The sequence below is a fragment of the Anolis carolinensis genome, chromosome 3 (assembly GCF_035594765.1).
Source record: "Anolis carolinensis isolate JA03-04 chromosome 3, rAnoCar3.1.pri, whole genome shotgun sequence".
Taxonomy (NCBI): Eukaryota; Metazoa; Chordata; class Lepidosauria; order Squamata; family Dactyloidae; genus Anolis; species Anolis carolinensis.
In genome coordinates, this window is record NC_085843.1 from 280,878,005 (window position 1) to 280,904,160 (window position 26,156).

Below are 26,156 nucleotides of genomic sequence, written 5' to 3' on the forward strand. Positions count from 1 at the left end.
TCCAGGTCGTAAATTAGTTAATCTTGCCTCCCCACTTCTTTTTATAAGTGGTACCTTATTTCCTACTTGATAGATGCAACTATCTTTCGGGTTGCTAGGTCAGCAACGAGCAGGGGCTATTTTTTATTTTTGATTGATGGGTGCTCACCCCGCCACGGGCTGGCCTCAAACTCATGACGTCATGGTCAGAGTGATTTATTACAGCTGCTCAACAGCCTGTGCCACAGCCCTACCATAAAACCTTCTTCCCAGACAAAGGTAAGGGCACAGATCTGGACAAACTAGCTGGTATTAGCCCTTCCCTTTTATGTATAAAGAACACAATCCAGACCATATTCTGAGTTTTAAGAGCAAGAATTTTAAGCTACATAGCTGGGTGACATAATACCGGTCAAAGGAGATCATATCATTCAACTTGCATGACCAGCCAGGAGTTTGGGGTTACCCAGAAGGCAGGGTTGAAATGGTAAAGCACTAAACATTGAATACGTCAGGATATGCAGACTTCAGCGTTTTATAGTTAAAATCCAAGACCCATGTGGCCAAGCAAGATCCATGTATGGTCAAGATAGCAAGACAGGAAAAGTTGGAGCAGTTTTCTTTTTCCTGAGCCAACTGGAAAGGCTAAAATTCTGCACCTTGCTTTCCTCCCTCACTTTCCAGAATTTGAAGAAAGCTAAACATATAGGAGGAAGGTGAAAGGAAGACAAACAAACTGGGATGTATTAAAAACAGCTGGAAAAAGTGGGATGAGAGAGGATTAATCAGGACTGTCTCTGCCAAATCAGGACAGCTGGAAGGTATGGGAATGCTCCATTTCAATAGTGTTGACTATGATCCACAGTTTCGCATTTCCACACAAAGTACTATAAAATCAGAGTAGCCCTCAAAAGCCTCAACAGTCCTTGGAAAGTCCATTCTGAACAAGCAAAAACAAGGTGGCTATCAATCAAATTGCAGGAAAGACAGAGAACCCATTGGTATGCAATGGTACCACCGGAATTCAACAAAAGTGAACAAAGGATAAGATTAAAGGCAATATTGGAATTAATTCTTCAGAATTTCAGAAGATAAAACCAAGAGTATAAGAAAAACTACTTAAATACTTATGATTCTGCCATATGCAATCCTGGGATATGTACTTTGATGTGGTACTGGGAATACTTTGCCAGAAAGCTCTGATGTTGTCATTCTGGAGAAGGTGGTCTATAGAAATCCCAGGATTGCATAGCATAGAGCTCTGGCTGATAAAGTGGTATTAAACTACTATAATTGGGCTGTATGTATGCCAAAAGCACATAGGATGAAAATCAATCCACCTGATCCATTCTACTTACCTCACTGCAGTCATTCTTGTCCCGCATGTGCTTCACAATGAAGTTGGCCCCTGCAATTGCTGGCTTGATTTCGTTGTAGAGTTGTTCCTCCATGCCATCCGTTCCGTGAGGGTTTGGCCCTAGTGAGACGAAAGGAAAGGAAGCGTGAGCAGAGCATGTCCAGGAAAAGGAAAGGTGAGAACAACAGTCACAAAGGAAATGAGCAACAGACTTTGACTCTCAACATCAGGATCTTGGGCTTGAAAGGAACCAAGCTTCACTGTGTGGGTCCTCATTATCTTTTAGAGGCAGGGAATGCAAAACCAAGCATGTAACTTCTCAGGTTTCTGGTATGATATAGTACGACCCCATATCTATTGGGAACACACTTCTAGATATGAACACGTGAAAATGGATGAAGCATGAGGATGAAGCATGAGGATCTCGGACAAATGGAATTAATTATATATACGTTTTTAAGGTTTTTATAATGTACTAGCTGTGCCCGGCCACGCGTTGCTGTGGCGAAGAATGGTAGTATGGGAAATAAAGTATTGAGGAATTGGTGGTACTTAAGGTAAAGGGTAAACGTTTTCCCCTGACATTAAGTCCAGTCGTGTCTGATTCTGGGGGTTGGTGCTCATCTCCATTTCTAAGCCGAAGAGCCATCGTTGTCTGTAGACTCCTCCAAGGTCATGTGGGATGACTGCATGGAGCGGCGTTACCTTCCCACCGGAGCAGTACCTATTGATGCACTCACATTTACATGTTTTTGAACTTCTGGGTTGGCAGAAGCTGGGGCTAACAGTGGGGGCTCTGTCAGTTCCCCCAATTCAAACCTGCGGCCTTTCGGTCCAGAAGTTCAGCAGCTCAGCGCCTTAACATGCTGTGCCATCAGGGGATATTATTTCCTAAAGGTTGTGAATATACAATATTTCTGATTGTTTTGTTTTTTTTGTCTGTTGGAGGCAAGTATGAATGCTGCAATTAGGAAAAATGATTAGGATGTAATGGCCTTGCAGATTTAAAGCCTAGCTGTTTCCTCCCTGAGTGATTTTTTTGTTGGGAGGTGTTAGCTGGCCCTGATTGTTTCCTGTCTGGAATTCCCTTGTTTTCAGAGTGGTGTTGTTTGCGATATTTTATATGCTTCTACTGTCTGTGGCCCTGAGAAAACAGAGGATTGGCCAGACTTTGATGATGGGAATCCTTTGTTGGGAGGTGTTAGCTGGCCCTGATTGTTTTCTGTGTGGAATTCCCCTATTTTCAGAGTGTTGTTCTTTATTTAGTGTTCTGATTTTAGAGATTGTATTGTTCTGTTTTATTATACCACATTACTTTTTATATATTCTGATTTTAGTGTTTTTGAATACTTGGAGCCAGATTGTATTCATTTTCACGGTTGACCGCAACACAATAATAATAATAATAATAATAATAATAATAATAATAGTAAGGATAGTAATGATAGTAATAATAATGACTTTGGTAATACATAGTGCTTCACTGCCTTCTCAGCTTCCTTTCTGGAAGAATCCTTTCTTGGGAGGTGTTAGCTGGCCCTGATTGTTTCCTTTGTGGAATTTACAATTTCCTTGCTTTATTTACTTTCTTTATTTCTTTATTTCTTTATTACTGTCCTGGTTTTAGAGATTATATTGTTCTGCATTATTCTATCCTAGAAATTATTTCATATCAAAGTAGAATCTCACTTATCCAACATTCGCTTATACAATGTTCTGGATTATCCAACACAGTCTGCCTTTTCATAATCAATGTTTTTGTAGTCAGTGTTTCAAATTCATTGTGATATTTTACTGGTAAATTTGTAAATACAGTACAGTAGAGTCTCACTTATCCAACATAAGTGGGCTGGCAAAATGTTGGATAACCGAATATGTTGGATAATAAGGAGGCGTTAAGGAAAAGCCTATTAAATATCAAATTAGGTTATGATTTTACAAATGAAACACCAAAACATCATGTTAGACAACAAATTTGGCAGAAAAAGTAGTTCAATACGCAGTAATGCTATGTAGTAATTACTGTATTTATGAATTTAGCACCAAAATATCACGATATATTGAAAACATTGACTACAAAAATGCGTTGGATAATCCAGAATGTTGGATAAGCGAGTGTTGGATAAGTGAGATTCTACTGTAATTACTATATAGCATTACTGCGCATGGAACTACTTTTTCTGTCAAATTTGTTGTATAATATGATGTTTTGGTGCTTAATTTGTATAACGATTACCTAATTTGATGTTTAATCAGCTTTTCCTGAATCCCTTCTTATTATCCAATATATTTACTTATCCTGCCGGCCTGTTTATGTTGGATAAGTGAGAGTCTACTGTATATTGATCATCTTATATTATCTGCTTAGAACTGGATTATATGAGGCCCCTTCTTCACAGCTGTATAAAATGCACACTGAAGTGGATTATATGGCAGTGTGGAGTCAAGATAATCCAGTGCAAAGCAGATAATATAAGATTATAAATGGGTTATATAGCTGTGTGGAAGGACCTTGAGTCTACACTGCCATATAATCCAGTGCAAATTAGATAATCTGTGGAAGAAGTCTAAGTGAGGCCTAAATTTGCCTGTCCCCTAACTGAAACCTGGCCGTCCCTTGGTTGCTAGGCAACGAAGTGGGCAGAGATTAGCCCTCTAAACTGGCAGCAATTGGATAAAAACAATTATTGCTCTCCCTCTAATTAGGACTTTATTTTTCTTTTCTTTTTGTTGTATCAACCTAGAGGCGTGGATGATGGGTTGTGTTGTCAAATTTCGAGGTTGGGGGGGCTGTAGTTTTGTTGTTTTGTCCACTGCCCTGATGCCATCACTCTTTTATATATATAGATATGAACAAGGTTATAAATGGATCTGTTTATATTGTTTTGTTTTTATGATTGCATTTTGGCCATTAAATTTTGCCAATTTTTGTAAGCCGCCCTGAGTCCCCTCGGGTGAGAAGGGCGGGGTATAAATGTTGTAAATAAATAAATGCAGGTCATAGAGAACCTTAATTAAATAATCTGATCCAGGAAACATAGAGCTGGCAGAGATCTAAGACACGGATGGCACGGATACCTCTGGTATGGAAAAAGAAAGGTGGAAAAAAAACTTTGGTAATCACTTTATCAGATCTTCATTAATCATAACTTGGGAGTCATATAAAGAATTGATATACTCAAAGACACCCTTATGAGTATCACCATTAGAGGCAAATCAGAAAAAACATTTGGGTTGGACTAAGTGGCCAAGATATAAAGAAAATCTAATAAAAAAGAACGGTGAATATTCTTCCTAATGTTTAGGTGAAATCTCTTTTGTGGTTTGAATCTATCGCTTCCTAGTATTTGGAGTGCAGCAGAAAACAAGCTAACTCTGTCTTTATCCTTTCATATATTTTAACATGGCTCTTATGTCCTCTCTTAACCTTCTCCTCTCCAGGTTAAACATTCTCAAGGTCCCTAAAGCTGCATCTCAAAGGGATTCGTGGCTCCTAGACCTTTAATCATTTTGTTTGCCCTTCTCTAGAAACTTTCCAGCTTGTCCCCATCTTTCCATCATAGTGGTCAGATATACATGCACACCATCTCCCAAGAAAGCTCACTTGCAGGAGTGATTCGGCTGGCCAGGCCATGCCTCTCTGACTGCTTCTCAAACATGAGCTCACTGCGGGACTTGACGGTAAAATATTCCTCAGCCTTGACGATGTAGCCAACAGAGCTGCTCCGTCGGATCAGAAGACCGTCCCGGGGCTCAGGCTCACTCTCCTCTGGACGGGACATATGCAGGAGGCGAGGGAGGGTCTCCAGAAAGAACTGTGGAGAAAGGGCAAAAGTAAGTGAAGAAACACTACACTTCTGGATAGCAAACCCTAACAAAAACTGCTCGGAAAAGTCCTTATCTGTGCATGAAAAGACAACGCTAATGGTTGAGCAAGTTTTTCACCCATAGCAATTTAACTCTCATGTCAAATCTTGATTCCAAGATATTTTAAAATAATAGTTGTATATTCAAATAGATCTCGAGCCCTGGCATTTGGATGGCCGGTGTTGACAAAAGGACACCTCCAATTTAATCAGAGAACTGCATGACTCCCAGCTCTGCAAACCAGTGAGATAATAATAATAATAATAATAATAATAATAATAATAATAATAATACCCCAAGAGTACCCTGACAGATCGAAAAATCAGCTGATGACCCAAAATGCAGACTGTGCAAGGAAACCGATGAAACCATTGATCATCTCCTCAGCTGCTGTAAGAAAATTGCACAGACAGACTACAAACAGAGGCACAACTACGTGGTCCAAATGATCCATTGGAACTTATGCCTCAAGTACCACCTGCCAGCAGCAAAGAACTGGTGGGATCACAAACCTGCAAAAGTATTGGAAAATGAACATGCAAAGATACTGTGGGACTTCCAAATCCAGACTGATAAAGTTCTGGAACACAACACACCAGACATCACAGTTGTGGAAAAGAAAAAGGTTTGGATCATTGATGTCGCCATCCCAGGTGACAGTCGCGTTGACGAAAAACAACAGGGAAAACTCAGCCGCTATCAGGACCTCAAGACTGAACTTCAAAGACTCTGGCAGAAACCAGTGCAGGTGGTCCCGGTGGTGATGGGCACACTGGGTGCCGTGCCAAAAGATCTCAGCCGGCATTTGGAAACAATAGACATTGACAAAATTATGATCTGCCAACTGCAAAAGGCCACCCTGCTGGGATCTGCACGCATCATCCGAAAATACATCACACAGTCCTAGACACTTGGGAAGTGTTAGACTTGTGGTTTTGTGAAACGAAATCCAGCATGTCTATCTTGTTTGCTGTGTCATACAACGTCGTTGTGTCAATAACAACTTTATTTTTATATCCCGCTCCCATCTCCCCAGAGGGGACTTGGGGAGGCTCACGTGGGGACAAGCCCAGTTTCAACATACAATAAAATACAGCATAATTAAACCAATAAAAACAAGTAAAATAGTATAAACATACAAACCAGCATAAAACATCAACATCAAAACATCAGAACATTAGAGTCTGAACATAATATACAAACTGGAAGATAAAATTGAGCAGTAAAAACAATCCTGAAAGATGTATCTTTTGCAACCCCAGACCAATGGGATTGCAAAATTGTATTTTTACAGCATTTTTTCTAAGCGTTGAGAATGGTTATGGAAAGTTTTCTTCTTTTTAATTCAGGTATTTTTTGGTGATGATCATGATGTTGCACCATGCCCCCTCCCCCATAAAAAATTAGAGATCATCAAGAGACTCCAAGTGAAATATATGATTTTTTCCCCTTTATTTTAAAAACATCTTCTATGGCTCCAAATGTTGAAGCGCTAGAGGCTTCAGAATAGACCTAGCAGCAGCTGTACCCTACAAACTATCAAATCTAACTTTTGATAAATGTATCAGCTTTATGATTTTTGTGTAAATTGTATCTTTTATATACAGTGCCAGTTCCTAAAAGTATAAAGTGTATAAACTGCATCAAATGTATTTATCAAAAGGTATATTGAAGGCAGCTTCCTTTCTGTGCTCCTAGTTTGCATAATCCCTTGGAAAATGAGACTATGGCCAGGATCCTTCTAGCTGTTTCCCAAGTCAGTTAACTATTTGTGTATGTATGCAGACAGATTATTCTCTTTGTCATGCAGATAAACTAAGGATATTTGTGCATTTAACTTGAGGCTGATAGTCTGCTGCTCCCATGAAAGAGGGGTCTCAGCAGACATGAATTCATTAACTTTCCATAGAGGCAGCCAAGCCTTTGATTGCCTGGAATTACTACTTGGTCTTTTGTGTCTTGCACCTTTGTTTCACACGGAATTGGATACCTGAGTTAATCAAGGATTCATCAGTGTATCCACATCATCACTTCCTCTGGGAATGGGCCCTTCCATGAGGCATCCCTGCAACGGACGCCCTTTGAGTTGTCATGTATTTTTCTGTGAATTTATGCTTGTACTTTTGAAGCATATTGCTTGTACTTGCATCCTTTTGGCAAAATCATAATAAACCTCTGTAGTCCCTCCAGGTGAGAAGGGCAGGATATAAATGTTGGAAATAAATAAAGAGTTTGCCTTCAACCCGGAGTGCCTGTACTCTGTTCTGACTGATCTGGTTTAGCAAAGGCTCACCGGGCACGGACCTCTCTAACTGCAGTCCTAGTTGAAATCACTAGAGTCAGGATAAGCTAGTACTGTGTTTCCCCGAAAATAAGACAGTGTCTTATATTATTTTTTGCACCCAAAGATGTGCTAGGTCTTATTTTTAGGGGATGTATTATTTTTTCCATGAAGAAGAATTCACATTTATTGTTGAACAAAAAAATGAACATTTATTCTATACAGTACAGTAGTTGTCATCACAAACGAACATAACCAAACCAGACAAACTATGACGCCTGTCAAGAATTTCTTGTTACTACTGTATAAATAATATAACATTTTAATATATTATTACCATTATTTCCATGTACAACTGGTATGTGCATTTACCGATCCTGCAAGTTCTGGTGTTTTGTTTGGCGGGCGCCGGGCATGCTTCCAAACAAAAACTTTGCTAGGTCTTACTTTTGGGGGAGGCCTTATATTTAACAATTCAGCAAAACCTCTGCTAGGTCTTATTTTTTGGAGATGTCTTATTTTCGGGGAAACAGGGTATATTGATATATTTTAATATGTCTTCATCTCTGCATTGCTTGCCTCCCTTTCCTTCTCTCTTTCCCTCTCTCTTTAAAAATCATGTACAACACAGTCTGAATCTCAAGAGCAACCCATGGCCTTCCAAATAGAAGAATGAAACCTAGTAACAATTTCTTTGAAAATGCCCATATCTCTTGTAAATGTTCTCATTCAATAAACAATGGAGCCTTTGTTTTGTTAGTAAATCATATCCACAATTAGGAACAAATTGTATTTCCAAAAGACATTTTGCTGGGATTTACATAATTATATGTATTTATTAACAGCACTGACAATTTCCTCTTGTCAGGCTGTATGGGAGTGTCCATTCTTCAGTGCCCTCCCTGCCAGCTGCTTGATGGAGTTAAATATAAACGCACGATTGAACCACAATGGACTCACCTCTTTGGTCCAGTCGGTGAGCCGATGGGTGCTGGGTGTACGATAATGGATGTTCAGCTCCACGACACAAAGCACCCCGATGGCTGTAACAAGGAGCATCACAAAAAGCAGGTACCTGGGATAGATATCACATATCGGTTAGGTGCCTATTTTTAGGCATTCAAAGGGTTTGACTTTCTGCTTCTTTGAAGGACTTTGAAAACACTGAAACCCGAATCCCCATGAAATTGGAGGTCCTACTTTATAGCAAAGGAGCTCCGGTGGCGAAGTGTGTTAAAACACTGAGCTGCTGAACTTGCAGACCAAAAGGTCCCAGGTTCAAACCCCGGGAGTGGCGGGAGCACCAGCTGTTAGCTCCAGCTTCTGTCAACCTAGCAGTTCGAAAACATGCAAATATGAATAGATCAATAGGTACCGCTCCGGCGGGAAGATAACGGCGCTCCATGCAGTCATGCCTACGGCCACATGACCTTGGAGGTGTCTACGGACAATGCCAGCTCTTCGGCTTAGAAATGGAGATGAGCACCAACCCCCAGTGTCAGACATGACTGGACTTAACGTCAGGGGAAACTTTTACCTTTTATTTTATAGTAACAAATTGCAGAGGTTGAAGTAGCAGAAACAAAAGCAGATATCTAGGTTGCTGTGTGCAAGGGAAACCCTAAAAGGCTACCATTTGGTTTTGGAACCTGAGAAAAGAAGGCCAAGACAGAGATCATTTCCCAATGGTAGTGATTTCAACACTGAAAACACTGTGTATTATCACACTAGAGCTGAAAGAGTAGGCCAAGAGTAAGCACCCCACCTGAAATCCATTGGCTGCCTCCTGCAGAATTGTGGAACTTGTAGTTTAGTGAGACCCAGGATCTCTGGCTGCGCATTTTAAAGGCCCCTCCCCTAAATTATCATCATCATCATCATCATCATCATCATCATGTATCACCTCCCAGCAGCAAAGAACTGGTGGGATCACAAACCTGCAAAAGTATTGGAAAATGAGCACGCAAAGATACTGTGGGACTTCCGAATCTAGACTGACAAAGTTCTGGAACACAACACACCAGACATCACAGTTGTGGAAAAGAAAAACGTTTGGATCATTGATGTCGCCATCCCAGGTGACAGTCGCATTGACGAAAAGCAACAGGAAAAACTCAGCCGCTATCAGGACCTCAAGATTGAACATCAAAGACTCTGGCAGAAACCAGTGCAGGTGGTCCCGGTGGTGATGGGCACACTGGGTGCCATGCCAAAAGATCTCAGCCGTTGTTTGGAAACAATAGACATTGACAAAATTACGATCTGCCAACTGCAAAAGGCCACCCGACTGGGATCTGCGCACATCATCCTAAAATACATCACACAGTCCTAGACACTTGGGAAGTGTTCGACTTCTGATTTTGTGATACAAAATCCAGCATATCTATCTTGTTTGCTGTGTCATACAACGTCATTGTGTCAATAATAATAATAATAATAATAACTTTATTTATACCCCGCCACCATCTCCCCACAGGGACTCGGGGCGGCTTACATGGGGCAAAGGCCCAAACAACTTAAGGACAAAATAAACAACAACATGATATAATCACAATATAAAAGATAAAAACTAATACAATATAAAACAAGAATATTATAACAGTTAAAAACCAGTCAACTAAAATAACAATATGAAGATTTAAAAAATTGAGTTTACACACATGAATGGTAAGGACATAATAAATACAGGATAGATTATTAAAACCATCTGGGGCTGATTAATGACTGTCTCACCAAAACTACAAGCCCCAGAATTCTGCAGGAGGCAGCCACAGGATTTCAGATGAGATGCTTACTCTTTGCCTCTTTACTCTTTTGGCTCTAGTGATACCAGCCTAAGTCACATATTCTCACTTCACTTGTCAGGGGAAAGCCCTCTCAATATGCTTATGCTTGTATAACCACACACACCAGTTTAAATATACGAGAAACAAGTGTTAATAACTTGGAGGACTTATCTGCAGGTTGCTAGGAGATAGTGTTGCAAAATATGATAATGTCCTCCAAAAACCCCTGGAAGAACGATTACAAATTCAGACTACAAGGACTTCTACTCTTCTGCTGGAAAATGTCTTGGAAATGAATTCATTTTTAAGGCAAGGCAAGACTTACTTGCCAATGAGAGGGATGGCAAAGGAGGTGGGAGGCAGGCGCTGGGAGATCAGCAACAGAAAGACAGACTGAGCCAGTAGGATGGAGATGGCCATGGTGACCTTCTCTCCACCTAGAAACCAAAAAAGAAGAAGCATGAGACAGGATAGCTTTCCCAAGCTCCATCATTGGTCCACCCTGATTGCCCACCTTGGTTTCTACCCCTCCTTAGATTCCTCCCCAGAATGATGGGCTCTCTATAAATATAGCAGATAGTAACCAACCCATTAGAATCCTTTTGGTGTAGGTTTCAATCTCCTAGAACAGAGGTCCCCAAACTTTTTAAGTGGAGGGCCGATTCACAGTCCCTCAGAGTGTTGGGGGGGGGGGCGGACTATGTTGAAACAGTCCAAAATTAGGATTGTTTTTGAGTGCCTTCAAGTCATTTCAGACTTAGGTCAACCCTTAGTCTAAAACTGAGGTCAGGGGCCAGGGAAATGACCTTGGAGGGCCGCATCTGACCCATGGCCTTAGTTTGGGGACCCCTGATCTAGATGATCTCATAAGACCATAGGTAAGCAAAGAGACCTCCAAAGACCATCTAGATGGTCTCATAAGACCATCGGTAAAGAAAGGGACCTTCAAAGCCCATCTAGATGATCTCATCAGGCCATCAGAAGACCATAGATAAGGAAAGGGATCTCAAAGACCACCTAGATGGTTTCATAAGACCATAGGTAAGGAAAGGGACCTTCAAAGGCTATCTAGACGGTCTCATAGGACCATAGGTAAGGAAAGTGACCTCCAAAAGCCATCTAGATGGTCTTATAAGGCCATAGCTAAGCTAAGAGACCTTCAAAAACCATCTAGACAATCTCATAAGACCATAGGTAAGCAAAGAGACCTCCAAAAACCAGCTAGACCTAGGTCAACCCTAAGTCTAAAGTTTAAGAGAGGGGCCAGGTAAATGACCTTGGAGGGCCGCATCCGGCCCCTGGGCCTTAATTTGGAGACCCCTGTCCTAGAATAAAGTTTCCTAAACTTTGACCCTCCAATTGTTTGAAATTTCAACTCCTGGAATTCAAGGTCATTAGCAAGAGAAGTTAAGTCCAAAACATTAGGAGGACCAATAAATAAATCATGACAGATTTATAGCACATTTATTTCCTCCTTTTGGTCTCCTTCCCTCCACACAAATCTCTGAGACTTTAAATGCCATGGTTCCATCCAATAGATCCATGGGAGCTCACCAAATTCTCAGGGTTTTGTAAGATGCAGCCATGGTAGTTAGGACTAGCTAAAGTGGAATTCAAGTTGTGTCCAACTCAAAGCAACCCTACCACTTTTTTAAAGCTTTAAGACCTATCTACATGGGTCCCAGACCTTGAATTGGGCCTGTAATGTGAGGTAAACAAGGGTTAACACAATTTTAACCTGGAATAGCAAAAGTCAGCAAATGCTCTGAAGTTTTCATAGAGGGAACCCTGCACTTCAGGGCTAATGCGGACATGTAGATTGGTCCTAGTTCAAACTGGTCTACTGTCAACACAGACCCGTGTTGTCATCCCCTTTTTCCTGGGATGAAAAGTATCTGAGGCCATCCTTTGATGCTGTGGCAGATAGTGATGGACCTCCAGAGATCTGCTGGTCATCATGAGACACTTTTGTTCGTGTGACTTGGCAAAAGAAGGGGGGAATGACTTCTCTGGAGGTTTCTAAACAGAGGTTGAATGCCATCAGTCAAAAATGCTTTGAAGGATGTTCCTGTTTGGCAGGAAGGTGGGCTGGATGGCCCTTGGGGTATCTTCCAATTCTCTGACTGTCTGGTGGGGCCAAACTAGGTTTAACCCCACTAAAATAGCAAGTTGGAGGTACACAGTGTAGCTGTTCCTGAGTCTGCTCTAGAGTATTGCCACTCTGGAGGGGACTTGGGTTTTGCAGCCCTTTGCCCAGATTTGACAGGGAGTACTGAACCTTTGTGAGTGGCTATAGCAGTCTACACCAGGAGTCCTCAAACTTTTTAAGTGGAGGGCCGATTCACAGTCCCTCAGACTGTTGTGGGGCCGGACTATGATGAAATAGTCCAAAATTAGGATTGTTGTTGTTGTGTGCCTTCAAGTCATTTCAGACTTAGGTCAACCCTTAAGTTTAGGACAGATGTCAGGTCAATGACCTTGGAGGGCATTAGTTTGGGGACCCCTGATCTAGATGATCTCATAAGACCATAGATAAGGAAGGGGACCCTCAAACACCATCTAGATGGTCTCATAAGACCATAGATAAGGAAAGGGACCCTCAAAGACCATCTAGATGGTTTCATAAGACCATAGATAAGGAAAGGGACCCTCAAAGACCATCTAGATGGTTTCATAAGACCATAGGTAAGGAAAGGGGCCCCCAAAGGCCATCTAGACAATCTCATAAAACCATAGGTAAGGAAAGGGACCCTCAAAGGCCATCTGGACTGTCTCATAGGACCATAGGTAAGGGAAGGGACCTCCAAAAGCCATCTAGATGGCCTCATAAGGCCGTAGCTAAACAAAGAGACCTTCAAAGACCATCTAGACGATCTCATAAGGCTATAAGTAAGCAAAGACACCTCCAAGGACCAGGTAGACTTAGGTCAACCCTAAATCTAAAGTTTAGGACAGGGGCCAGGTAAAGGACCTTGGAGGACCGCATCTGGCCCCCGGGCCTTAGTTTGGGGACCCCTGCTCTACACCTTCTATAATTCTTTTAAAATCCAAATCAAATTTGACATCCCCAAATGAATGAGGTCCACCAGCAAACAACGAGTGTGCTCACTGTCCGCAGGCAAGTAAAAGATCAGAATGGTCATGAAGGCGATGAGGATGCAAGGGGTGACAATGTTGATGATGTAGAACAGGGGCTTCCGCTTGATGATGAGGTAGAAGGTGATGTCCTGGTGCTTCTTGCTCTCCCGGGGGACGCTGGGGTCAATGTTTTTGCGGGCCGGTCTGTGAATGATCTCCCATTCGCCATTCTCTGGTGGTGGAAGAAAGACAGAGCGAGAGATGGAGAAAAAGAAATGAATCAAGGACGGCACTGAGCAATAGCTGTCTTTAGGGTGGGTCAGTCAACATATGGTGCCATTGGCCAATTTGTCTCCCACACCCACCAAACCCCGTGCCCCTTCCAAAAGTGCTTTGACATGTGTTCCTTTTCCCACTGCAAAATTGGGGCAAGAAGTGAAGTGACATAACTTCCTGACAGTATTTTGGAATGGAAAGGAAGGAGAAGATGGAACGACAGTACTGGGATCTTAGAGGAGTAATTTTTTTCATTATTGGGTTTTCTCTCCATCCTGTTACCAGTGAAGCCTTCTGGGTCAATGATGATCCATTCCACCAGGAAAGACTGTGCAGGTTTCTCCTTTTCGCCTTCTATTTGCTCCGGCAACTCTACGTCATCCTTGACCTCCAAGGTGATCTCGTTGGCATTGTACATCAAGGAACTGGCCAAGGCAAAGAGAAGTCCAGTTACAAAGATCACTGTTGCAAAGGCTGCTAAAGTCACTTCCTAATGCATCTTAAACTTTTAGCAAACTTAAATGAAAAAGTGGTTGCCATTGAGAAACCCCCTTGAAAGCCACTTTTACACTTACAACATTAAAACCAACCAGGAGAACAATACATAACACACTGAAGACACACTGCAAACATTAGTGGCATAGGAGAGGAGCATCTAGTAAGCACAAATCCCACAATTGTTCAATTTGTCAGGAACAGTCCTGATTAAACCTCTGCCATTTTACTTTTCCAGCTGCCATTAAAATGTCCCAGTTTCTCTCTCCTCCTCCCATTTTCATCCTTGGCTTACTTCACTTGCTGCAAATTGAGGAAGAAGTTTGCAATAGGAGAGAGAGTTGGGAACATTTCTGTATTTTCTTTACCCAGCCTAGACAAAATATGGAGGCAACTACAGGTTGCATATCCCTTATACAAAACACCTGCGACAAAACATCTCTTGGGTTTGAGGTTCTTCTAAATTTTTGAACATCTTGGAGTTGGGATTCAAATCTAACCCAAAATATTGTTTATGTTTGGTGTACACCTTATATTTTTCAAAATACAGTAGAGTCTCACTTATCCAACACTCGCTTATCCAACGTTCTGGATTATCCAACACATTTTTGTAGTCAATGTTTTCAATATATCGTGATATTTTGGTGCTAAATTTGTAAATACAGTAATTACTACATAGCATTACATAGCAGTACATAGCACTGAACTACTTTTTCTGTCAAATTTGTTGTATAACATAATGTTTTGGTGCTTAATTTGTAAATTCATAACCTAATTTGATGTTTAATAGACTTTTCCTTAATCTCTCCTTATTATCCAACATATTCGCTTATCCAACGTTCTGCCGGCCCATTTACGTTGGATAAGTGAGACTCTACTGTACAAAACAGTATATTTTTCAGAAAAGATAAAAGGTTTATGTAAAATTACCTAGGGGTAATTCATACACAATATGTTCAATATCTTTTTGCGAGTTTGAGAAAAGGTATCACTGATTTTGCAGTATTTCAGATTTCAGTGTTCCTGATCACGGATGTTCCTGAATGACAAGGACTTGCTTTCTTAATCAGGTGAGATCTATGCATGGCGTGTAACCTCTCTACTAATAAGCTATGGGGAGATGACTTGACTTCAAAGATTGCTTATTTGCTTGTTTTTACTTAATCAGACCCCAATAAAAGCCTTTTTTTCTTTTCTTCACTCCATATAAAGAATGACAACATTATCTTATTTAATTCCTGCATGCAGTTTTCACCTTGTTGGGTGAGATTACAAGAGTTTATGTATGTGTCTGTATCCCTTATAAGGGGTTGGTTTTGTTGTGGTAATCTCTGAGCAGTTAAGACTCAAATTAACCCTCTCTGGGGGAGATTCCACCAAAATCAGCAGAGTAGCAAAAGCAAAGCTTTCAAATGCAACAGTTACTTACACGCGGGCGAGCAAGAGAAGCCTTTGTCTATTTAGGATTGCAATGACTGCAGAGTCTCAATAAAAGTTCAAAAAGTATTTATTCAGGTAAAAAAAACTCCATTGTTGTTATGGTTGAGCCTTATGGCTCCGATACTGGGAGACGTGGTCGTAAGACTCCTCGGGAGTCGAATACTCTCGAGGAGCGAGAAAGGAAGCGGCTGCGGGACTTATTTGCAGAACCATCTGACGAGGATTCCTTTGAGGGTTTTACTGAGAGAATGGAGGAAGAGATGGTTAGCTCAGAGGAGGATGACATGGAATGGACTCGTGTGAGGGAGGATTTGGGTGCCACTGGCAATGATAGTATGGAAGGCGATTGGGGACCTTCAGGATTAGACCCGTGGACAAGCTGGAGGGATGGGACGGGATCCACAGCTGGGGATGCTGTGGGGCATAGTCAAAGGTGTTTCAGTTCTGATGAGGAAAGTGATGAGGAAACGCCTGGAATTAGGGTAACAGCTGATAGTGATGAGGAGCTGTAAACTGGCATAAAATGGGGTTTGGAAGCAATGGCTAATTGCGTTGGGCAAGGTAATCTGGACGAACGCTTGGGCTCTGTGTGGGAAATTCCTGAAGACGGGTGTGATTCGTTTGCTGACTACCTTGGACCTCCGTCGTCTTCTTGACGGACGCCATCTGTTTATTCTGGACTGACTGACTGACTGACTGACTACGGCCTCGGACTCTCCTTCCTGTGATTATCGTTGGACCTGGTGAACTACAAACGTCTGTACCTGCCTTACGACCTTCGGACCGGATTGGAACTTCGCTGACCGCTTCTGCCCTTGAATGCTGCGTTTGTATCTGGAAATTGCTTGCTGTGTGGAGGAGTAACCTCTTAGTTACTCAAACATAGCTTTTGGCAGCAGAGAAGCATCTGCTGCCAGTTTTTTGTATTCCTTTGAACCTTTTGTTCACCAGCTTTTGTTTGTTTTAGTCCCAGGCTGAAGTAAGCTTTTTTGGTTTAACCCGGATTAAACTCCGGTTTAATCCGGTTTATCTTTTGAATGTTTTCCTTGTGTCTTTTTACTTTTAAGGCCAATGTTTGCCTAGCCCTTGTCTTTTACGGGCATTTTTGGTTCTGTTACTCCAATAAACTTTGTTATATCTTATCTTGTGGCGTTCTGTCCTTGACAATTGTAGATAGAAAGGCTTGGGAGCTGTCTAGTCTACTCTAGACTGGTTTCTAAGGAAAAATAACAAACATCTAAATAGTTACATCTTGCCAGGAGAGATGGCAGGATGCTTCTTGTTAGCTTGAAGAACAAAGGGAGAAGAGAGAGCCAAAATGGTTCCAACCTCATGGTCCAGTTTATTGGGGCCATAAAAGACATTCTGACCAATGGGAAGTTAGTGTCCTTAAAGATTCACATTTCTACTAACTTCAAAGTAAGGGATGTAAACAGGATAGAGTGAAACACAGTAAAGCCTGTCTAGGCATGCTTTGGAAACAGGGAAAGGATTCCCTCAATCTAACTCTATCATCTATCTAACTACATCTAGACTTGAGTAGTCCAGGGTGATTCCCAACAGGTTTAACTTCTGGTTTGCTGTTAAAACTGAATAACAGTGTTGCAAAATGATGCATATTTTAAAAATATGTCACCAACAGGATATGTTTGGGAAGCTCTATGACATTACCCCCTCTGGCCCATTTGCCGCCCCAAGAATAGTCTTACTGACAACCCCACAAAGGTCTTGGTTACAAATCATGACATGCTGGGAAACCAGGATCTCAAATGCACAGACACAAGTCCACAAAACAAATGGAAGGTTAACGGGCACTTTCTCACTTGAACTTCAAGGTACAATTCTGCCAGTCAAATGGAAAGAAGTCGACGTTGATGGGGCAGGCGCTGCGGAAGATGGCCGGCGGGAGCCAGTACACCAAGCCGTTGCTGTAGACGAGGATGTTGCAACTGTAGGTGATCTCAAAATTACCATCATTGCTGAAATGGAAAAGAAAATCATCTTGGTTGAGGGTGCGGTCAGCTTTTCCAGCTAAGCTTTGTTCACCCTAAAGAATTTCATTCTACCATATAGAGTCATGTCTAAGTTGATCTCATACATAAGTCAATATCAGGATGACAAGATGGACAGGCAGGATAATGTGTTTTGTATCTTCTTCTCTTCTTCTTAGGCGATCCCTCGACGTTCGAGGACGATGGTCTTCCAACCTTGGTATCTTGGGCGTGTGTTCTTAGGTGACTGAAGAGACCGATTCTTGACCCGCATATTCTCCCGCAGTGAGGACATCGGTTTCCAGGTGGAAGGCGGTCCCGGTCGGGGTTAGCTTGACGCTCCTTCCTCTTGGCACGTTTCTCCCTTAAGCCCTCCGTTCGTGCCTCTTCAAACTCCGCAGCACTGCTGGTCACAGCTGACCTCCAATTAGAGCGCTCAAGGGCCAGGGCTTCCCAGTTCTCAGTGTCTATGCCACAGTTTTTAAGGTTGGCTTTGAGCCCATCTTTAAATCTCTTTTCCTGCCCTCCAACATTCCGTTTCCCATTCTTGAGTTCAGAGTAGAGGAGCTGCTTTGGGAGACGGTGATCGGGCATTCGGACAACGTGGCCAGTCCAACGGAGTTGATGGCGTAAGAGCATCGCTTCAATGCTGGTGGTCTTTGCTTCCTCAAGCACGCTGACATTTGTCCGCCTGTCTTCCCAAGAGATTTGCAGGATTTTCCTGAGACAACGCTGATGGAAACGCTCCAGGAGTTTGGTGTGACGTCTGTACACAGTCCACGTTTCGCAGGCATAGAGCAGGGTTGGGAGGACAATGGCTTTATAAACAAGCACCTTGGTCTCTCTACGGATGTCCCGGTCATCGAACACTCTCTGCTTCATACGGAAAAATGCTGCACTCGCAGAGCTCAGGCGGTGTTGTATTTCAGTGTCGATGTTGACTTTTGTGGAGAGGTGGCTACCAAGGTAGCGGAAATGGTCAACATTTTCTAATGTTGCACCGTTAAGCTGTATTCCTGGCTTTGCAGAGGGATTAGCTGGTGCCTGTTGGAAGAGCACTTTGGTTTTCTCGATGTTCAGTGAGAGGCCGAGCTTCTCGTATGCTTCTGCGAAGGTGTTTAGAGTGGCTTGTAGGTCTTCTTCTGAACGCGCACAGACTACGTTGTCATCAGCATATTGGAGTTCTATAACAGATGTTGTGGTGACCTTGGTTTTGGCTCTCAGTCTGCTGAGGTTAAATAGCTTGCCATCTGTCCGATAGATGATTTCCACTCCGGTGGGAAGCTTCCCATCAACAAGGTGAAGTATCATAGCGATGAAGATGGAAAATAAGGTGGGGGCAATAACACATCCCTGCTTGACACCTGATTCAACCTTAAATGGGTCACTTTGGGAGCCGTTGCTGTCCAAGACTGTTGCCATCATGTCATCATGGAGGAGCCGCAGGATGTTCACAAATTTGTCAGGGCACCCGATTTTTTGGAGGATGGTCCAGAGAGCGCTGCGATTCACTGTGTCGAATGCCTTTGCAAGGTCAATGAATGCCATGTACAGAGGTTGGTTTTGTTCCCTGCATTTTTCTTGGAGCTGTCGAGCAGTGAAGATCATGTCCACTGTTCCTCTGGAGGGGCGGAAGCCATTCTGGGATTCTGGGAGGGTGTCTTCTGAGACAGGGAGAAGGCGGTTTGCAAGGATTCTTGCGAGGATTTTCCCGGCGGAGGTTAGAAGGGAGATACCACGATAGTTCCCGCAGTCTGTTCTGTCCCCTTTCTTGAAAAGGGTGATGATGGTGGCATCCTTGAAGTCTGCTGGGATTTTCTCGGTCATCCACACCTTTTCAATAAGCTGGTGGAGTTGTTGCATCAGCTCAGGTCCACCCTCTTTGAAGATTTCAGCGGGAATCCCATCAGGTCCGCTAGCTTTGTTGTTTTTTTGTTGGCTGATGGCATTGCTGACTTCTTCCAAACTAGGCAGTGCTGCAAGCTCATCCCTGGTTTGTTGTTGCGGGATTTGTGAGAGGGTCTCTTCGGCCACATTGGAGCTGCGATTCAGCAGGTTCTGGTAGTGCTCTTTCCAACGTAGTGCAATTGATGTTTTGTCCTTCAGAATTTTGGTTCCATCTGATGAGCGTAGGGGCTGTATGCCATGGTTTCTTGGTCCATAAATGATCTTTGTGGCTTTGAAAAATCCCTGAGCGTCATGGGTATCTGCAAGGTGTTGGATTTCTTCAGCCTTCTTTGTCCACCAGATGTTCTTGAGTTCTCTGGTCCTTCTTTGGACCTCGGCTTTTGCACTGGCATAGATCTTTTTCTTGGCAGCACAGTTGGTGTCTCTCTGCCATGTTTGGAAGGCTTTCCTTTTGTTATCAATCAGCTGTTGGATCTCTTTGTCGTTATCATCAAACCAGTCTTGATGTTTCTTAGTTAGGTATCCAATGCTTTCTTCGCAGGCTGTGATGATGGAGGTCTTCAGTTTGTTCCAATGTTCCTCAACATTTTCGGGGTGTTCTGTGGGTAGATGATCTTTGAGTGTTGTTTGGAGAAGGGCTCGTTTGGAGGGCACCTGAAGGGCTTGGGTGTTCATTTTTCGCCTTGTTTTCCTTCCTTGGAGTCTGCGTTTGGGGACGATCTTGATAGCCATCGTGGATCGGATTAGCCTGTGGTCTGTCCAGCAGTCATCAGTACCTGTCATGGCTCTTGTGAGAAGCACATCGCGGCGGTCTCTGGCACGTGTGATAACATAGTCCAGGAGGTGCCAATGCTTTGACCGAGGGTGCTTCCATGATGTCTTGAGCTTGTTTTTCTGGCGGAAGAGCGTGTTGGTGATGACAAGGTTGTGCTCTCCGCATTTGGTGAGAAGCAAGATGCCATTCGAGTTGCTGTTTCCGACCCCGTCTTTTCCTATGATCCCTGGCCACAGGTCAGAGTCCCTTCCGACTCTTGCGTTAAAGTCCCCCAGGAGGATGATTTTGTCCTCCTTAGGTATCTCCGATAGGATGGTATCCAGCTGACAGTAAAATTTTTCCTTGATGTCTTCGTCAGCATCTAGAGTTGGTGCATAGGCGCATATGATGGTTGCCTGTTGGTTTTTGGCAAGGTTAATTCGGAGGGTTGAAAGTCGTTCGTTGATGCCAGTGGGTGCTTCAGTCAGGTGCTTCACCAGGTCGTTTCTGATAGCAAAGCCAACTCCGTGTATTCTTCTTCGCTCTTCTTCAGGTAGTCCCTTCCAGAAGAAGGTGTAGCCTCCCTTTTCTTCCTTCAGCTGCCCCTCTCCTGCTCTCCGGGTCTCCTGAAGGGCTGCTATGTCGATCTTGAAGCGTCCCAGCTCTCTTGCAATGAGAGCAGTCCTGCGTTCGGGGCGCTCGCTGTCAGTGTTATCTAACAATGTCCGTACGTTCCATGTTCCAAAGTTCATTTTTCTTTTTTGGCCGCAGAGTGGTGACCCCTCTGGACGCGGCAGTCCAGTCAGGGTAGGAGAGGCAGACTATGTTTAGGGCACCTTTTCTAGCCCCTTCCCCGTGTGGGGTGAGCAGAGCGGATCCTAAAAAGGGCTGCTCAGTCATGGATACAGCTGCCGGACTACTCAACTGCCTCGGTCCTTGAGGTAGAACGACTGAGTCCATATCCACCGCCCATGTGCCAGTCTGTGACTAGGGGCTTCCAGATTTCACAGTCCTGCCCCCGTCGCCACTCGCTGATCGCCATGGGACTTTTGTAGGTTTGTTTTTATTTTTGTTGGAAGACGCCTGTGCGTGATTTTTTTTAATGTGTGGAGGTCGGTGCACGGCCGGTCAACACACAGTCTTCACAGAGTGAGGTTCCAGCAGTGGTGTGGTTAACACAACGACAGTGGCTTCTCAGTCTGTTGCAGCCTTCTTCCGCCTTCACAGCCGTTGTAACATGTACCATGTTATCCTCCGCCTGCTCCGCCGTTGAGGTCTTTGGGTCTTCGGATTGTGCTTGGTCTGGAACCTCCCCTGCGGCCACTCCTGGGAGTGCATCACTCCAGTGCCCACAGGTTCATCGGAACACGCAAGCCCCCTCACCACGGCAAGGTGACAATCCATCGAGGGGGGTTTTGTATCACAATATGGGCTAAGTATCCCTTATTCAAAATTCTTGTGACTGAATTCAAATTTGATTTTTTCAGATATAAGAATACCTGTTTTTGCGTGCACGTGTGTGTGTGCGTGTATATATATATATATATATACACACACACTGTATATACTCAAGTATAAGCCTAGTTTTTCAGTCCTTTTTTTAAGACTGAAAAAGCCCCCCTCAGCTTATACTTGGGTGAGGGTCCTGGTTGGCTTATATTTGGGTCAGCTTATACTTGAGAATATATGGTACATTTATTATTTTTCTCTATTATTATTGGTATTATTACATTTATTATTTTTCTCTATTATTGTTGCTATTATTACATTTATTTTACTCTATTTTTATTATTAATAATAATACATTTATTATTTCACTCCGATCTTATTATTATTATATTTATTATTTTACTTTATTTATTACTACATGTATTATTTTCCCGTAATACTGTAATAATAATAATAACAATAATAATAATAGTAATAATTATTACATGTATTATTTTACTTGATTATTATTAAAAGGATACATAAGCACATTTACATTGAAGAAGATGAGAATAATGATTTAATCAGAGTCGGAGAGTCTTATCTTAAATTAGACTTTTATGTAAATATTCAAAAACATTTAACCTACCGATGCCTCAATTAATGTAATTTTATTGGTATCTATTTTTATTTCTGAAATTAACCACTCTCGGCTTATACTGGAGTCAATGTTTTCCCAGTTTTTTGTGGTAAATTAGGTGCCTCGGCTTATAATCGGGTTAGCTTATACTCGTGTGTGTGTGTGTGTGTGTGTGTGTGTGTGTGTGTGTGTGTATATATATATATATAATATGACATGTCTTAGATCCCATCTACACTGCCATATAATGCAATTTCAAAGCGCATTACATGGTCAGACTCATATAATGCAGTTTAATTGCATTGAACTTCATTTTATGTGTGACTACACTGACCAGGTAGTGTAGTTCCAAACTACATTATATGGGAGAGTAGATGGGGCTTCGAGATCCAAATTTAAACACAAAATTCATTGTTTGTTTCTTATATACCTCATAGAAGATCATAGGAGATCATTTTATTTGACACTTTAATCCTTTTGGACATAAGACATAGTTTGTATACATTGAACCATTATTTATTTATTTATTTATTTACAGTATTTATATTCCGCCCTTCTCACCCCGAAGGGGACTCAGGGCGGATCACATTACCCATATAGGCAAACATTCAATGCCTTTTAACATAGAACAAAGACAAACAAACATAGGCTCTGAGCGGCCTCGAACTCATGACCTCCTGGTCAGAGTGATTCATTGCAGTTAATTGCAGCTGGCTTGCTCTCCCGCCTGCGCCACAGCAAAGGTGTCAATATTTCATGTGGATAATTTCAGATAATGGATGCTCAGCTTGTACCCCATTTATAGCACTTAAATTTTCTAATTAACAGAATATTATCTATGTATTCACCTTTAATGTACCTTCGGACATAGGAGAAGGAAGTGTAATTTCTAGAACCTGTATTGAACTATGAAGATCTATAACTGTAACCAATTACTTCCAAAAACAATTTTCCATGCTCTCCATGAGTGTTGCATGGCCTGGTCATGGTTGGCCCCACCTGTTTACAAGACTGCATTATATGGTCAGTGTAGACTCATTGCATTTACTGCATTATGAGAGGCACAAGAACAAGGCCCCGTAAACCAGCCAGAGATGCTAGGTTTAAACAAGCTGGACCTTACTTGTTCTCCAAGACGATGTGTGGCAGCCATAGCATGTCTGGTGAAAGACGGAGGACCCCGATGCCACCAAACTCTGATTCATTCCACTGCAGCCTATAGTCTGTCCAGCCCTAAGAGAAGTCAGAAACATACGAAGTGGTCAGATCAGTATCCTGCCTGGCCATGATATCCTGCCACCAAGAGATGCCTCCCGCTGATCATGGGAATTGTGTTTTGGTGAGGCACTAATATTCCTTGGCAGAGAAAGCTCTAGAACTTTTAAGACTATAAATCCCATTATGCCATAGCATTGAGCCATGGCAATTGAAGTGGTTGTCGCACCTCAGGATAGCTTCACCTTGCTGAACACACCAGGCTGTACACAGGTTGAAGTCTTTTGTAGTTTATTAGGAAATAGGAAATAAATAGTTAAGAAAGAAATATAATAAGAAATATAAGGGAGATAGAGAACTTACAAAATTTGAGAAGATGATTAATCAAAGGGGGGGAAGGGAAGGAAAAGAAAGAACTAAAGGTATAACAAGTGATATTTACAAATTGCTAATAAATAAAGAGCAGGAGCAGGATCACCTTAAAGAAATGTGGGAGTTAGATTGCAATAAGGAAATACACCCTCAAATCTGGAAAGAAATGTGAAATAAGCGTATATTAAAAAACATGTCTATAAGAATAAAAGAGAATTATTATAAAGTGGTTTGGAGATGGTACCTCACACCAGTTAGATTAAATCAAATTGATAAGAAGTACTCTAAGCAGTGCTGGAGGGGCTGTCAGGAAATCGATACATATTTACATATGTGGTGGTCCTGTAAATATGTTCAAAAATTTTGGGAGAACGTTTTTAAAGAAATAAAGGGAATCACCAAAATAGAAATAATAGAAACGCCTGAAATAGCACTGTTGTCATTTGTGGATAATATTCAAATCTCAAAAGAGTTAAAGGAACTAATCGCCAACTTGGTAACAGCAGCAAGATAGTTAATAGCCAAAAAATGGAAAGGGAGGGAGGAGTGCCAATTGGAAGAATGGTATAAGGAGATTTGGGATATTGCAATAAATGATAAATTGACATGTAATATTAAAATTAAAAGAGGGTTATTAAAAAAGGATGATTTTGGGAAGATATGGGGAAAATTTATAGAGTTTGTATACGTAGAAGGAAAGGGGGAAAAACCTGTAAAAGAAACAATGGAATTTTGGAAATAAATATTGTAATTGGCTGGTCTGGGGTGAAGGGATAGCACTAGGTGAAGGGTAACAAAAGGTAAATAATATGAGTATGTAATATAGTTAGAGAGTGAAAAAAAAGAAAAAACCATTGTAAAAAAAGAAATAAATAGTTCTTAAAAAGCAAAAGTAAAGATCCAAAAGATTGTTGCAAAACCAAGGCTATACAGATTAATCCAAGAAAATCTTAGGCATAAAACAAGGTTCCATTAACACATGACATAGTCCCATGAACTTGATTACAGGATAATTCAAGAAAGCAAGAGCTGCTTCTAACTCAAACGAAGCCTTGCTTTGACAGAGATTCCTCTCTCAGCAGTCTGTTTTAATAGCATAACATGAAGGCATTCCTTTGCCCTTTGCCCTCCCTCTTATTTGCTATTCTAAGACTTCTGCAAACTCCCCTAAATTCCAAGCGGCTGGTCCGATCCAGAGTATCGTCAAGGCCAAACTGCTAGTTAGTGTTATCAGGCTGGAAGCTGCTCTTCCTTCCTGCTTCTTGCACCTGGGAAACATCCACATCAACAACACCATTTCCTCCCGTGGGAAAGCCTCCTTGTTCCCCATCTTCCACAGCAGGAACACCATGCACCTGAATTCCATATTTCCCATCAGAGTCATCTTGACACTCATTCTGAACCTGAATCCCTCCATCTTGAACCTGTATCCCAAAATCTTCACCAGAGGCTGAGTCACAACCGTGGTGTCTGACTGCTTGAATTCCACAGTATAGATCAGTGGTTCTCAACCTGTGGGTCCCCAGGTGTTTTGGCCTACAACTCCCAGAAATCCCAGCCAGTTTACCAGCTGTTAAGATTTTTGGGAGTTGAAGGCCAAAACATCTGGGGACCCACAGGTTGAGAACCACTGGTGTAGATGCACCCCAAGCGGTCCAGGACTAACTTGACTAATTCTACTCACATGTTCAATCCAGACATTGGAGGTGAGGGTTTCCTCTGCTTCTTTCTGTAAAAACACAAAAGGAAGAACAAACTGTCCTCATCCATGAATTCTATCATCCACATTTTTTGCTATGAATTATTATTGATTAAAAAAACAATAATACAACTATAATAAAGTGAGAAAACACATTATAAACTTATACATTAAAAAAACACGCACACCACCTACTAATCTACTTTCTAACTAGTACAAAAATGTACGACACAGAAAGAATATAAACACACAAAAAATAAAACATAGCAACACACAGACATACACACTAGTGTAAAAACTAGTCTACAGACTTCTCATTCCTTATCTGCTGTTCTTTTTATTCTAACTAGTATACCCCTTTTAAGAAATATTATATAGTCACATTTCTACATTTAATAACATACCACAAGATCATAAATCCCATAAGGAATGTGATGTGATGAGGCACCTACACTGTTTTTTTAGAAAAGGTTAAATGTCTGGTAAAACTACAACTGCCATGACTCAATCTTATAGAATTGAGTCATGGCAGTTAAAGTGATGTTCAACTGCATTAATTTTACAATACAGATGTACCCTGAATCCTCTAA

At 41.9% G+C, this 26,156-nt stretch overlaps 1 protein-coding gene across 1 annotated transcript in view; it reads right to left on the reverse strand.

Moving 5' to 3' along the window:
- Positions 1–26,156, reverse strand: part of chrnd (cholinergic receptor nicotinic delta subunit) — a 29,757-nt gene that overhangs the window by 656 nt on the left and 2,945 nt on the right. The window contains exons 3-11 of the mRNA XM_008117850.3: positions 25,552–25,596; positions 23,404–23,513; positions 17,383–17,538; positions 13,907–14,049; positions 13,380–13,580; positions 10,596–10,707; positions 8,445–8,559; positions 4,941–5,151; positions 1,338–1,456 (exon numbers count right to left, since the gene is read on the reverse strand). Of these exons, the coding sequence (XP_008116057.2) occupies positions 1,338–1,456; positions 4,941–5,151; positions 8,445–8,559; positions 10,596–10,707; positions 13,380–13,580; positions 13,907–14,049; positions 17,383–17,538; positions 23,404–23,513; positions 25,552–25,596 (1,212 nt within the window). The remainder of the gene's footprint in view (positions 1–1,337; positions 1,457–4,940; positions 5,152–8,444; positions 8,560–10,595; positions 10,708–13,379; positions 13,581–13,906; positions 14,050–17,382; positions 17,539–23,403; positions 23,514–25,551; positions 25,597–26,156) is intronic.